The sequence below is a fragment of the Chelonoidis abingdonii genome, chromosome 1, assembly GCF_003597395.2.
Source record: "Chelonoidis abingdonii isolate Lonesome George chromosome 1, CheloAbing_2.0, whole genome shotgun sequence".
NCBI lineage: Eukaryota > Metazoa > Chordata > Testudines > Testudinidae > Chelonoidis > Chelonoidis abingdonii.
Window position 1 is genome coordinate 84,558,139 of NC_133769.1, and position 14,952 is coordinate 84,573,090.

Genomic DNA, 14,952 nt, shown 5'->3' on the forward strand with positions numbered 1-14,952 from the left:
TCATCATTTTAAGTTAGCATTTGGCTAACTAGATCTTTTTCCTAAAGTTTCACATATTATATTTCAGGCTTTAAAAAAAATAAATCTCAAATTACACTGGTCTACAATTTTTGAGAAGTCATCTGCTTCAGAGATAAAATGTGCTATTTATTATGTATTTTGATGTGCTGAATTCAAAGATGACAATTAAAAACAACTGATTGGCTACTGTTTAAGATATTTAAGTTTTTACATTTTATGTCTATGTATATTGTGTAGATAGAGTTTTAATCATAAATTGTAAACCTAGGTCTTTTCATGTGTTTATGGTTGCTTTACATGATAATATTTCACCTGTCCTGTTTATGTAACACTTTAAAAATCAGCAAAAGGGTTATATAAATAAAATTTATTATGAAACAAAAGGCAAAAAACTATTATGTACATAGTTTAGTCCTATTCAGTGTCTACTCGGCGCTTCTTGGCTTGTCTCTTGTATTCATTAAATGGAGCATCTCTTGTCACTGTCCAGCAATAGTCTGCAAGCATTGATGGGCTCCATTTGCCCTGATAGCATTTCTCCATTGTTGCAATGTCCTGGTGAAATCGCTCGCCGTGCTCATCGCTCACTGCTCCTCAGTTCGGTGGAAAAAAATCTAGATGAGAGTGCAAAAAATGTATCTTTAGTGACATGTTGCAACCAAGGCTTTTGTATGCCTTGAGGAGGTTTTCCACCAACAACCTGTAGTTGTCTGCCTTGTTGTTTCCGAGAAAATTTATTGCCACTAACTGGAAGGCTTTCCATGCCGTCTTTTCCTTGCCACGCAGTGCATGGTCAAATGCATCATCTCGAAGAAGTTCACGAATCTGAGGACCAACAAAGACACCTTCCTTTATCTTAGCTTCACTTAACCTTGGAAATTTTCCACGGAGGTACTTGAAAGCTGCTTGTGTTTTGTCAATGGCCTTGACAAAGTTCTTCATCAGACCCAGCTTGATGTGTAAGGGTGGTAACAAAATCTTCCTTGATTCAACAAGTGGTGGATGCTGAACACTTTTCCTCCCAGGCTCCAATGACTGTCGGAGTGGCCAATCTTTCTTGATGTAGTGGGAATCTCTTGCACGACTATCCCATTCGCAGAGAAAACAGCAGTACTTTGTGTATCCAGTCTGCAGACCAAGCAAGAGAGCAACAACCTTCAAATCGCCACAAAGCTGCCACTGATGTTGGTCATAGTTTATGCACCTCAAAAGTTGTTTCATGTTGTCATAGGTTTCCTTCATATGGACTGCATGACCAACTGGAATTGATGGCAAAACATTGCCATTATGCAGCAAAACAGCTTTAAGACTCGTCTTCGATGAATCAATGAACAGTCTCCACTCATCTGGATCGTGAACGATGTTGAGGGCTGCCATCACACCATCGATGTTGTTGCAGGCTACAAGATCACCTTCCATGAAGAAGAATGGGACAAGATCCTTTTGACGGTCACGGAACATGGAAACCCTAACATCACCTGCCAGGAGATTCCACTGCTGTAGTCTGGAGCCCAACAGCTAGACTAGAGCCAATCAACAATTTTAAAGCATCATTTTCATTCTCAGTGACCCAGAATTAGCGAAGTTTGACTACATTTATTTCAGAAGCATTTTGGCTGTAGAGCAGTGTTACTTTAAAATTAGCCTTGTGGTCTTGGTTTTTTTTGTCTGTCATTTGTATTAAGGAGCCCTCAAGGAGCACCAACCAAGACTGGGGAGCACACAGTGCTCGGCACTGTACATACACATAGTAAGAAACACACGTCTTCTCTTGAAGAGTTCCCAAACCAAACAGCCAAGTCAGGAAAAAAGGACAGGAGAAAGTGTTAATTCCATTTTGTGGATACGGAGTGGAGGCAGAGAGATTCAGTTCCAAGGATACCTATTTTACTCCTTTTAAGGAATCATTTTGCCCAACTCAGCAAAGTGTTAATTTTTTCAACTCTGGTATTGTATGAGACAACCTACTAAATACATCGTTGGCATTGATGTAAGAGACTCCAGTTAATGAACTGGAAGCCATCTGACCAGTTGAAGTTTTGTTTTATCTAGCTGACAAGTAAGGATAAATCCTGTGTTTCACAATTTTGTATCAGTTTCAGTGTGTTACAGTTTCTGTAGAGTACTTTATATTTGCTAAGTGATGCATAAACAATCTTTAAAAACACCTTTGAGGTAGGTTAGTCTTAGCCCCATTTTATAGACTGGGAGGATAGAAAAGTGAAGTAACTTGCCCAGAGTTATAGAACAAATCAAGCGTAAGAGCCAGGATTACAATTCTCAAGTTCCCTGATCCTATTCCTGTGTTCTTGTCTCTAAATCACAGTGCTTCCTTGTTTCATAATTTTATGGAATTTCAAGTTTTCAGGTAAAACAACCTTAAAGGTGTGGGTGTGTCTTGGCAAGGCTAAGTGGCTATTTTGTACTTGGCAGTTAAAATGTTACGTTAAACATAGCATAGTATTAAATATACATTGTAGTACATTTCTAGTTTTCCTGATGAACCACTACAACCATAAAAAAGGTGGTGTTAGAAACATGTGTGAAACCACAAGTTTAAGAGCCCAGAAAACATAGTTAAGTTGTCATTCACATGTGTGAAGCTGAAAGATACTAGAATTACTTGACCTGAGAAGTTAGATGCCATATGATTGAAATATTTAAAGTTTTGGCAGACTGTACAGTCTGACCAGTTCTCTTAACATGTCCTCCACACCCCCACCCCCAGATGTTTGCAGTCATTAATCTTACTATAAATTAAAGGAAATATAATCTCAGAGTATAGTCGATATCTGCAATTTGTTGCAGCAGGTCATTCAAATACTTGATTTGATGATGCTGATATTTCCAAGCTGATGTAGGTATAATTAGTTCTCACTTTGTAAGGTATAAACTGATCAACACTGCATGTTTGATAACTGTACATTTTTTGTTCTAATGGGTCTTAATTCAGCTAATTATATAGGAAGATGCTGCATTTTACAAGTGTTCTGACAATGGGTGACTTATATTTAGAACACAATTAGGTACATAAAACTTTTCAAAGTCAGATTTAAAAGTATCGATTTCCATAATGGGAAATTGTCCAATATTTTAGGCTCAAATTCTATATTTGTAACAAAGTTTTAAAGCTTAATTGAAAATGGTCTATTTGAACCAACTTTTCCTCCCATGTGGGCAAACGAAGCTGTTCATGTTTATATATATAAATTTGACACTACTTTCTCTGGAAATGTTGATACACCTTTAGTGCAAATAAATTAAATTAAATATGACTAACAATATTAAACTAAAATCTTCAATTACCTACCTGCACAATAAACGTGCCCAGAACAATAATACAGAAGATGGCATTGTTGAAGATTCCTTCAAAAACATTTCTCTCACCATGGATTTTCCGGGCGTTGATTTCATTAAAAAGTTGCATCATCACAAACGTATTAAAAACAATAGTGTAATGCTCTGAAGGAGGAGCATGCAGAGGTGCATTTCTTCCACTATCAATATCAAAAATTCTCTCACCTGTGTAATAAGACATTTCAGTATCATGAATTAACACACAAAATTAGAATCAAAATATTAAAAAGGTCAGGATTAACATGACTAAAATTGAAATGCCATAATAAATTAGCTTTAACTTCTAGAAAATGAGCAAAGCTTTTATACTATTTCTTACCAGCAAACAGGAGTGTAAAGACTACCACAAGTTGATAGACTGCATGACCCAAAATATTCTTCATCATCGTGCGAGAGATCAGAGGTTTATTTCTACCATAAGGTTTCCGCAGCAAGAGAGATTCAGTAGGTGGTTCCGTTGCCAGAGCAAGAGATGCTAATGTGTCCATTATGAGATTTACCCACAACATCTGCACAGCTTTAAGTGGAGAATCCTATAAAAAGGATATGTTTCCTAATAGATAACACAATAAATATCCTAGAAACGAACAAGTTGCAGCCATTAAAAAAAACATTTGCTATATGGAAATTTGGTGTATTGCTTTGAAGAGCAGTACATTCTTTAGAACAGCACACAAAATGGTGACTTTGAAAAGATTTCAGCATGCAAGAGTTCAGTTAAAGAGGTACATGTTTTCAGATCTTAAATTAGCTGAAACCAGCTATCACCAGTACCTACTTGTGTAATACATGCTCCTGTGAACGCAACAATTACTGCTACAACATTGACAGTAAGCTGGAACTGAAGAAATTTGGAGATACTGTCATAAACATTTCGTCCCCACATAACTGCTTTAACAATGCTTGTGAAGTTATCATCTGTGAGAATAATATCAGAAGCTTCTTTAGCTACATCTGTTCCAGCAATACCCTGTTAGGAAGAACATACACAGGAACACTGTGAATCAAACAGCAGGAATAACTGATATCTAGCATAATTACATTTCAACTACACACAACTTTCAATTAAGGAAAAGTACACTCTAGAGTATTAAGCATACAATAAACTCACTTTTGGAGAACAAATATTGTTTCTTAAAAGGTCTGAAGAAGCACAAAATTGAAATACAAGACTGAAATTTTAATAAGTTAAAGATACCTAAGTTGATATGTATTTAAAAATCATCAATAAGATACAAAAGTTGAAGAAATACTTCACTGAGGCAGGTACCAAAGAATAAACACATTTTATATGCTCAGATTAAGCTCTTGCGCCCAAACAATAAATCATACTTTTGTTTAGTTTACGCATCTCTTCAGTTTTTAATTTGAACCATTAGATAAACCTGACCTCTTGACATGGTTAAAAACCAAAAACAAAACAACCAGATGTAACTGCATTGAGAAAACAGTTTTTTTTTTTTTTTGTTTGTTTGTTTTTAAGCAGGTGAATAGCTTGGGCAATCCAATAAAGAAATTATAAAAGTTAAGGTAGTTTTCCCATCAGTTTTATTTCACTGCCCAGTTAACTTATTCTCTCAAATTATCTTTACTAAATGCTTGGTTACAGGAACAGTCCGTTTCCTACCATGTATACCAGCACAAAATTTCAAGATAGTGATGATCAACTGCTGTTTTAATTAAAGCAGGAGTCTGCAGAGAAAGCCGGAGCCTTTAAACTTAGTGTCTTTTATTTCATTCATCGTTTGTTGGCAATGGATTAGCAATCTTGAAGAAAAAAAACAAAAAACACCCACATCCTCAGTATACTAGAGATTCATGGTCCATAGTGCTTCTCCTGATAAATTATAGCAAAATCATGACTGAATCTTAAGTACTACTCATGCTCTGCCATCCCCATTGTAAAACTGTCCCTGTAAAGTATATCACAGAAATATAAACTACAGTTTATTAGCTGAAGTGAGCTGTAATCTGTCTATGGTGTAGTAATATTTAAAAGGAGCCTCTCTAAAGGTGCTCCACAGGTAAAACATAACTACAGAGTCTCAATCAGAGCAGAAACTTTCTGCTCTCATTTTCGAAAGAACATAAAACATAAAATAATTATACAAAATAACGAGAGACTTGTCTGTGTGGTTTCTTGTTATTGAGAAAATACACAGACATTATCTAAGTTTATGTGGCTTCCCAACCAGCATGGTTGGTTGAAATGGCTTAAGTACAGTAATAGTATTAAGTCTTTCTGAGCCACCAGATAGTGCAGTAGTACAGTACTGCAGCTTGTGCTCCAAAATCTAGCTGATTTATATGGGTTGACAGAAATTAACTTCATATGATTAGAAACAATGCACCTTTTGGAAGAAAACTTTGTTTTATAACAGAGAATGTGTCTCTGCAAAAAACAAAAATAAGTGTGCATGTATATAAGGCACAAGCATTGGGTAATGAGGGCCCTGAGATATATTAGTTAACCTTTTATAATTTTAAAAAAATCCCATTTGAGGCTAAATTACGTTTTATAGATTTCAAGGAAGAGTATCAGACTGTACCCCTCTCCCACTGAATGCAAGATACTGGACCCGTTGGTAGCAATATTTAAATGATATTCATTTGTGCAAGCACTCTTTTGTCAGGAAGTCAACTCCCAGTGTCAAGAAATTAAAAATACATAAGCCACAATTCTGGTATATATCAGTTTAATAAAAGCTCAATTCAACATTTAAAATTCAGATGGCTGGAGAATGTCATACCAGAAAACATTACAGATGCAACTGTGCTTGTTTTAGTCAGAGGAAACAGACCCAATGCTTGTTTTAGTTAGAGGAAAAATAGTATTTTTCACATGTTGGCATCAATACAATAGTAAGCTGTGCTCCTGAAAAGTGCTAATTGAGACTGGTATGTGAGTTATTATTGTTTTGCTTTCCCAAGTGAAACTTTACTGTCTATGTATCTGCTTCTGTTCTAGGAAAAATGCATCCATGTTAGCTTCAGCATTTAAAAAAAAATCCCTAAAATAAGAAAGCTTCAGGATCTTGTAACCAATCTGCCCGACGCCAAATTCCACAGAGATAACTTGGTGTACATTCTTATCTTCAAGCTGGTGTCAGAATTCCACCTTGACAAGTAGCCAGAAAAACACAGAAACTTGAACTCAAGTCTAGGTGCTTAAAAGGAGGTATCTGTTTTGTATGGACCGCATTAACATCTCATGATTGAGGATAGTTTTAAAATTAACCCTCCTTGTAACTCAAGTAATTTCAAGTGTAGGGGAGAGCACTATCATCTAGTAAATTCTAATTCCAGGAATCCACTTATCTTCTCCACAGCCTTACTCAACTGCAATCCCATGCCTCTCTTGTAAGACTTTGGAACAATGAATTTTTTTTACATTAAGTTAATGTAAAATGAATTGTCTTCCTAATATCACAGGAGTAGCCGTGTTAGTCTGTATCCACAAAAAACAACAAGGAGTCTGGTGGCACCTTAAAAAGTAACCGATTTATTTGGGCATAAGCTTTCGTGAGTAACGTGTGTCAGTATATTTATGCATGCATCTGTAACTTTCATTCCATGCATCTGAAAGAGTGGGGTTTTTTTTACCCATGAAAGCTTATGCTCAAATAAATCTATTAGTCTTTAAGCTGCCACCGGACTCCTAGTTTTTGTCTTCCTAATGTGAAAGTTAATTAAAATTACCGTATACACTTATTCATTAGCCCGTTTGTTTATAAGCCAACCCCCAAAGATAGTTAGATAAAAATAGCAAAAACTGTATGACCCTTTCATAAGCGGACCATATATTTCAGGGGTTGCCAAAACTTTGGCTCCTGACCTGTTAGGTTAAGCCACTGGCGTATCTGGACGTTCTGTTTACCTGGAGCATTCACAAGCATGGAGCCCCTCAGCTCCTAGTGTCCACATTTTGCCATTCCCAGCCAATGGGAGCTGCGGCCAGAGGGAGCCGAGGGGCTCCATGCCTGTGAATGCTCCAGGTAAACAAAACAAGAATTTTTTAGATATTCAATTCAAATGATTCCATAGTGTTTAAAATCATCAAATTTTGTAGACTCATTTATAAGCCAACCTCTGCTCCTTGATGAGTCACTTTTTTACCAAAAATATTCGGCTTATGAACGAGTATATATGGTAGTTAATTACAAATAACTGAACATAAAGTTGAAGTTAGAAAAATGTCCACAGAAAGATGAAATAGGTGCCAAAGAAAGATGTCAGTCCCAGACATAGAAAATAATCAAGTAGTTTCACATGACAATATGAAGTTACTTTATCTTTTAGAGCATTAACGTAGTTTTAGTCAAAGGGTACCAACGGGAAGTCCCAGAAAGTAACTCTTTTTGGTTTATCCACAGAATAGGTACAATATGAAGAATTAGTTCAGTCTCCCTGCCCATTCAAATCCTTATTCCTTTTCACAAATGCATCCAACAAGGGCCTATAATATTAGTCAGAGCTAAAATTAAAAATTGGATTTGGGAGCCCAACTCTTAAGCTCCTGTTTTTGAAAATCACCGCTGGGTGTTATGTAGTCAGTCAACTGGGAACGGAGACCAAACTCATCAAGTAGATTTAAAATCCATCAGGTAATAATGAATTCTAATCATTAACCTGCGATAGACATATGATAGGGAGTTTTACCTATATTAGTTAATCCTGATATAGTCCAAAATTAATATCTGACTCAAAACAGGCTTGGAACTTTCTAGCAAGCTATGGAAAATTCACCTTGGAGAATTTAAGGTTGCAATCCAGCTGCTCTCTACTCTCTCAGGATCTAGCCAGACAGGTACAGTTTCCAGATTCTAATATAAAAAGAGATGCCTGGATTTGGATGATGCAAGTTGAACAGAAAAGGTCCCACTATACTGGAAACCTCAATGGCCAATATAAGTGGGAACAAAATTAGTCTTTAATACTGTGGGATTGTCAGGATCATGTAACCCATACTTCCTCTCCATTCTTTAAGGTCAGCATACTTAAAGCTAACAATTTAGTGCGCTCCCACTCAGTAAGATCAATCAATTGTAATGCAGTATAATCCAATGGGTAAGTCTATCTTCTTTTGCACTAGGAAACTGAATAGTACAAGCACTTGGCAAGATACTGCCCAGTTCCACACTTCAAGCTTTCAACAGAAGATCTTTTTTTCCTTTCTTGTTGATGCTGTAGTCCAACTAATTCAAATCAGACCACAGTTTTGGGACACTACCTCTGAAATCTCCACCTGGTGCATCACAAATGTATTTGTTTTCTGGACATTTCTAAAGCTTGGACTACTATAGGGAAGCAGCTCACCAAGTATAGAAACTTTTTTGTATGATCTCCCAGCCAAGATTTGATGCATATGGTCACTTGGAGAGGAGGATTTTGAAAATTCAGAGTTTAAGCTATGATTGATAGAGGATTGCAGAAATTTATTCATAGATTTTAAAGCCAGAAGGGACAACTGATCATCTAATCTGACCTTCTGCATAATGCAGGCCCATAGAACTACCCTGAAATTATTCCTGTTTGAATCAGAACACATCTTTTAGAAAAAGAGAATCTTGGAGGGAATTTATTAAACAAATGCAATCAGAGTCTGTGGCCCAAGACCTGGCCTCTGTTCTTTGAGGGTGCTTCCAGATGCAGTGGGCCATGGTCTCTACAAAACACTGCTCTGACTGGAGATCCAACATCCTTCTGTATCTGATACTTTTGTGAGGAACTGGAAGTTCTGAGTGTCCAAAAACTCATTTAACTTTTCACTTCTAACAGGTCACTTTTAGACAAAATTATAAAACAGAGATCAATGAAGTACTGGAGGAAAATCTGTGGTAAATTTTAGAAATAAGTTTTTTCTTCCAGTAAAAGCTGCAACAGGTTATGTTGATGATCTAAGATTATTTCTATAGAAAACCAACTGCAAACAAACATTGATTATCTCATTTTAGGCACCTTGACAAGCATCAAATTACAGTACCACTGAATTTCATGACAAAAGGAGAAGAGGAGGTAGCAATGAACTTCTGCATGAAAACAGTTTGATTTGTAATTATTAAAACTAATTGGAGATGAATGATTTTAAGTATATTTCATTCAGCAACTTATGACGCAAGAACACACCTCCATTCTCTACAGCTGAAAACCTGAACCTTAGGTTAAAAGGTAAGGAAATCTGAAGAAAATAGAGTGTGGGAAGCGGTAGCTGTCAATGCTACTTCTGGTAGCTCAGCGGGCTACCAAGCTACAAGCAAATTTGTTCAGCTTTGTCAATTCACATGACACTCACAGAAAGAAAGATTGATGCTTTAGCTAAAAAAGCCTAAAAAACCAAAGTTAATTTTTAACCACTGAAAGTAAAGAAACTAGAGTTCATACCATGGCAAAGCCAACATCTGCTTTCTTCAGTGCTGGACCATCATTAGTGCCATCTCCAGTTACAGCTACAACTTGTCTCTGCTCTGAGACAGTGCTGTCAATTATACCTAAAATGAAAGCACACGAAGATTTGAATTTCAGTATTGCTAATTACAAGTTTGTGGAGCAGCCTGACTGTAGTGCTCTGTGTTTACGCACAATACCTGGGTAAGATGGGCCAAGTACTCCTTAGGTAAAAGGACTGGGATGTGAGACATGACCTCAGGTACTGAACTCATCAAATTTTAACAGATACAATGGGCAAGCTTAATTCAGTTTTTAAAAAGCCTGAGTGCAGTAAAAACTTGCATTTTGAGTTTTTGAAACATTGAATGAACATGCACTTTACCTTTTACCAATGTGTGTTTGTCAGTGGGTGAAGATCTAGCAAGCACACGAAGCTTTGGCCAAATCTTATCTATTCGCTCTTGCTCTATCTGTACAAAGAATGCAGATTAGTTATACTGTGCAAGTAAAACATTATAAAAGACAAATGCAAACCTACAGAAAAAAACCAAAACAGACTCACCTCTCCTTTTTCATTACGTATTCGTCTGTTGAAGTCTTTCCCCTCTAGGCATATGAAGTCTTCACCAGGATTCAAAATGCCACACTTTGAAGCAATAGCACGAGCAGTGTTAATGTTATCACCAGTGACCATACGCACAGTTATACCAGCACGTTGGCATTTTTTTATTGCATCTGGTACCTGTTTATGCAAAAAAACCTTGTTATTGTAGTTTTCATGTTGATTGCCCTAGCACTTGTCCTAGCATCATCAAATACAGTAATGGGTGATTACAGTAATAGGAATTTGGCCCTCCAAATTCCCGTGCTGAAAAAAGGTGCACTGTATTCTTGACATGACCCATAGTAACACAATGCGACTGTATGGCCACCTCTAGTACTGGACTGCATAAAGAAGTTTACAAGTATTCCACTGCCTCTGAGATAATGGCCTTAGCCTCTGCCTCAAGTAGTAGAGGTCCTTCGGTTCAGTCCCCAACGGCTGACCCAAGCAAAGCTGGTGTCTTAACATCAATAATTCACATGTCCATACATAGACTTCTTTTCCCTATAAAATTTAATTTTCAAACATTTATTTTCTTTTTAGTTATCACTTAAAGAACTTCTTCTGTTGGATACCTGCAAGTGACCATTATTGTGTATTTCATTATCAGACTTCCTGCAGTGCACCACTATGAAATAAATCGTATACTTTAAATATCTGCAAAGAGCCACATGCCACATTAGTAAGCTCTGGTGTTAAGATTTACAAAAACAAATACCAGTATTGTATTCTCTGTGTGTTTTATGATTTTGCAATTGTTTCCAATAGTCAGTATGTTACAGTTGGTAGTGCTCACTTTTGGGATAGCTCTGTGGTTTGTGCATTGGCCTGCTAAACCCAGGGTTGTGAGTTCAATCCTTAAGGGGGCCATTTAGGAAACTGGGATAAAAGTCTGTCTGGGGCTTGGTCCTGCTTTGAGCAGGGGGTTGGATTAGATGACCTCCTGAGGTCCCTTTCAACCCTGATATTCTATGATTGGACTCAAATCCCACAGAATACAATGGCCAATATTTGGTCCTAAATAATGTTGTTTCTAATGTCCAGTTTGTGAATGCATTACTACTGAGTGCTTACTGATTGTTCCATTTGCCTTCCAGGTCATTGTAGAGGGCTACAGGAACACACTGGCAACATGAAAGTCTGAATTATTTATAGTCTCCATCTATGACACTTTCACTAGATTCCTGGACCACCTTTCATCACATAAGCAACATTAAATCTTAAGCACAGTAAATAAACGAGACTCTCTTTTGGCAAACAGTCCTGTAAAGAATGTCAAGAATCCAAATGCCTAACAAATTGATATAGGTGAAGATTTATATTAGCAAAAATAGTTTAACAGTTACAATGAATTCACAGTTCTTCCTACCTCAGGCCTCACAGGATCTTCAATCCCTACAACAGCAATGCATGTAAGACCAGTGACAATATCATTTTCATTGTCCCACTCTGGCTCAGGTTCTCCTGCTGGGAAGTCTCTGAATGCTAGACATATAGTTCTGAGTCCCTCAGAGGCCATAGGTTCAATCACAGTTTTTATAATATCATCACGGTCCCTAGGTCTGAATGCCTTTGGTTCACCATTAGCACTCAATATTTTGAAGCACCTAAAAAAAGAATGGATGAGGCGACTAAATACCAAATAAAGGATTTAGTTTATGGTAAGATTCAGAACCACATACTTAAACACCTGATAAAATGAAATTGTAATGCTTGCAGGCATAACTAATCATTTTCCTCAAAGAAAAATTTCAGTCCCTCCAAAAGGCAAAAGAAAGTGGTGTCAACCTTACATTAACTCCCCCTCGTATAAGCACTATACTTCACAGACACTTAAAATGGCAGAAATTGAAAGTTAATATATTTGTTTGTCTGTCTATTATACTTCCGTGTTTTATGTTCAGTGAGAGATGGACAGTGGGGTGCTCCACAGCACAAAACAATGCCCAAAAGCAGCAGCAGCTATGGTGGATGAGAGTGCATAAACTAACATTACCTTCAAAGAATGAAAACTCTCTAAACTGGTATTTAGACAGACTCAGCTGGTCAGAGTGAGCATTAAGAAATTTAGCTTTGAGCAATATGAGAACTAGGCCCAATGTTTCACATGGTACGGGAGCAGGATTTAAAATCAATTGTGCTTATCAATTTATATGGTACTTAATTTAGTCTGACACCAAAATATCTGCCTGCAAGACATCAGACCAAACCACAGTAATTGTATTCAAGGTTTTAATAAAAATTATATTTCTAAGATTAGCTTCAGACTTGTTATTTTTGCAAGTCTGAGTTTTACATCTACCTGTTTTTTCTTGTGTTGAAGCTATACCCTTCCCCATGCCCTGGGTGCCCTTCTGTTTTGAATTGTCTGTATATATTGTCAGTAAAGTTGGTGGTGAGTTGATAAATGTTTAGCGGTAAACAAGTGACCTCTCCCTACCCACAGCAAATAAGCAGTGTAGTCATTAGTAAGGCAGCGCCAACAATCTGTAAACTGAACTGCAAGTTCTCTTTAGATAGACTACAAAAGAAAGCATTGCAATAGCCCAAAAGCAGTTTATCACTTCACAGGTTTATTCTTTCATCTCTTGAAATACTTGAATATAGCACAAATGGATCCAAATGATATGGTAAAAAACATTCACTAAAATCAGCAGGTAATTTGTTTCAGAAAGTTGTAGGTTTAGAGGACCTGACTAATGAGGAAAGAAATATTAGGTGTATTTTTGACAATAAAAAAGAGTTTGATTTCAAATCGCCAGGAAATACAAAAATGTGTTTCCTCCTCAAGCAAAGCATTAAAAAAACCAAACACTCTATTTAAAACTTCAAATACACTGCAATGCAGTATTATATACACTAACTCCAGAAGCACAAGAAAGATGCTTTTTTAAATATTAAGCAATAATTACATACAACTGGGTAGATGTGTTAACATTCTAAAGTACCAAATGACTCAACCATTACCCACCACCATTATAGCCAAAATATGAATTTCAGGTGTCCCAAAAAGCATATAGGAAAACTATGTTAAATTCTTAAAAGGCTGAGGTCTAAAAACTACACATTTAACTCATCACTTGTCAATAAACAAACAGAACATTCACAAACTACCTCAGGATTTGTTGAGACTAGAAGCAAGGTAAAGAAGGAAAGATGCACAATTGTTGTATATTTAAATATTTTTTTTTTATTACTTAAAAGCTGTGAAGCAGTCAAATCACAAGTTTGTAATGTTTTGTTGGTTCTATTTCTGTCTAGCAAGCATTTTGGGGCAGTGGCTGTCTCATATCTAGAGAGTTCCCACTTTGCTTGAGCCTAAAACCATAGCACTGTGGTTGTGACTAGCCTTCTGCTCTGCCCACTTACCTGCTTCCTGTCTCAAAAGCCGATTCAGAGTTTGCTTAGGCATAAGAAGCATGCCATTGCCTGAACCACACTTCAGCTTCTATGTAAGTTTACCCTCTTCTGTAATGTGATTATAGAGAAGCAAAAGGAAAAGAGAAACCTACTTTACTGTTTTCCTGCTTCACTGAAATAGGAAAAAGCAGTTGCGTGAAAAAGGCAAAATATAGTAAGAGAAGCTCTCAGGGTAGTAGGAAACAAGTCTTTGTTACAGCTGGTTGTCACCTTCTTGATTAACAGGAGAAAGGAGTATATCCCAAAATCTGCACTAGTGGCAGCCAATATACAGAAGAGCCAGTACTTTTGCATGGTATAGTTTAACAGTTTTACTGTTCTCAAATGGGAAGATAAAAAGATTATTGATTAGTTTGTCAATTACATGCACATAACATTTAAAAAAATAATCTTACTTTTTAAGAACTATCTCAGAGGCACCCTTGCTGAATATCCGAAAACTGCCATCAGAATTTTTTAACACCGTACTCATTGATTTTCTGACTGAGTTGAAGGTGTATACTTTGTACAGTGCCTCTTCTGGTATTTCATTTCTTACATCCTGATAATCTCGTTTTAAATCCAGCAGCAATCCTAGCAAGGCACATTCTGTTTTATTACCAACATGACGTGGTAGGCCACCTTCTTTTTCAGGAGGCTGTAAACAAAACAAAAACAACAAAAGATGCAATTCTATTCTAGTTTGCAGAATACAGTACTCCATTATTGGAGTAGTAGAAGTGAAGTTATTACCATCCTAGAACCAGATATACCCCACTTATGAATTGCTGAATTTGTAAATCAAAGTCACTTATTATAAGTGTTAAAAATCTGTATTTATAAATGCCCTGATCAAAGTGAAAAGAAATCAGCAGCTTTCATAAACTGTAAGCCAGGAAGGGACTAAAGTGAAATCCCTGCAACTTGCATGGGCCCTTTTTAAAAACACCATAATAGAGGCCCAACTTCAATGTATACCCCAAATTAAGAAACACAGTAAAAAAACTAAAAGAGCCACTGTGGCTTAACAACCATGTAAAAGAAGCAGTGAGAGATAAAAAGACTTCCTTTAAAAAGTGGAAGTCAAATCCTAGTGAGGCAAATAGAAAGGAGCACAAGCTGTGTGAGAAGAACTTTCCTTTTATTTCTTTGCTGTGTGAGAAGAACTTTCCTTTTATTTCTTT

General features: G+C 36.7%; 1 protein-coding gene across 7 annotated transcripts in view; it reads right to left on the reverse strand.

Moving 5' to 3' along the window:
* Positions 1-14,952, reverse strand: part of ATP2B1 (ATPase plasma membrane Ca2+ transporting 1) — a 121,543-nt gene that overhangs the window by 13,579 nt on the left and 93,012 nt on the right. For all 7 annotated transcript variants that reach the window (XM_075066920.1, XM_075066901.1, XM_075066908.1 and 4 more), the window contains exons 11-18: positions 14,185-14,426; positions 11,739-11,976; positions 10,328-10,507; positions 10,148-10,235; positions 9,760-9,866; positions 4,157-4,348; positions 3,698-3,911; positions 3,332-3,543 (exon numbers count right to left, since the gene is read on the reverse strand). In XM_075066920.1, coding sequence (XP_074923021.1) covers positions 3,332-3,543; positions 3,698-3,911; positions 4,157-4,348; positions 9,760-9,866; positions 10,148-10,235; positions 10,328-10,507; positions 11,739-11,976; positions 14,185-14,426 — 1,473 coding nt within the window. The remainder of the gene's footprint in view (positions 1-3,331; positions 3,544-3,697; positions 3,912-4,156; positions 4,349-9,759; positions 9,867-10,147; positions 10,236-10,327; positions 10,508-11,738; positions 11,977-14,184; positions 14,427-14,952) is intronic.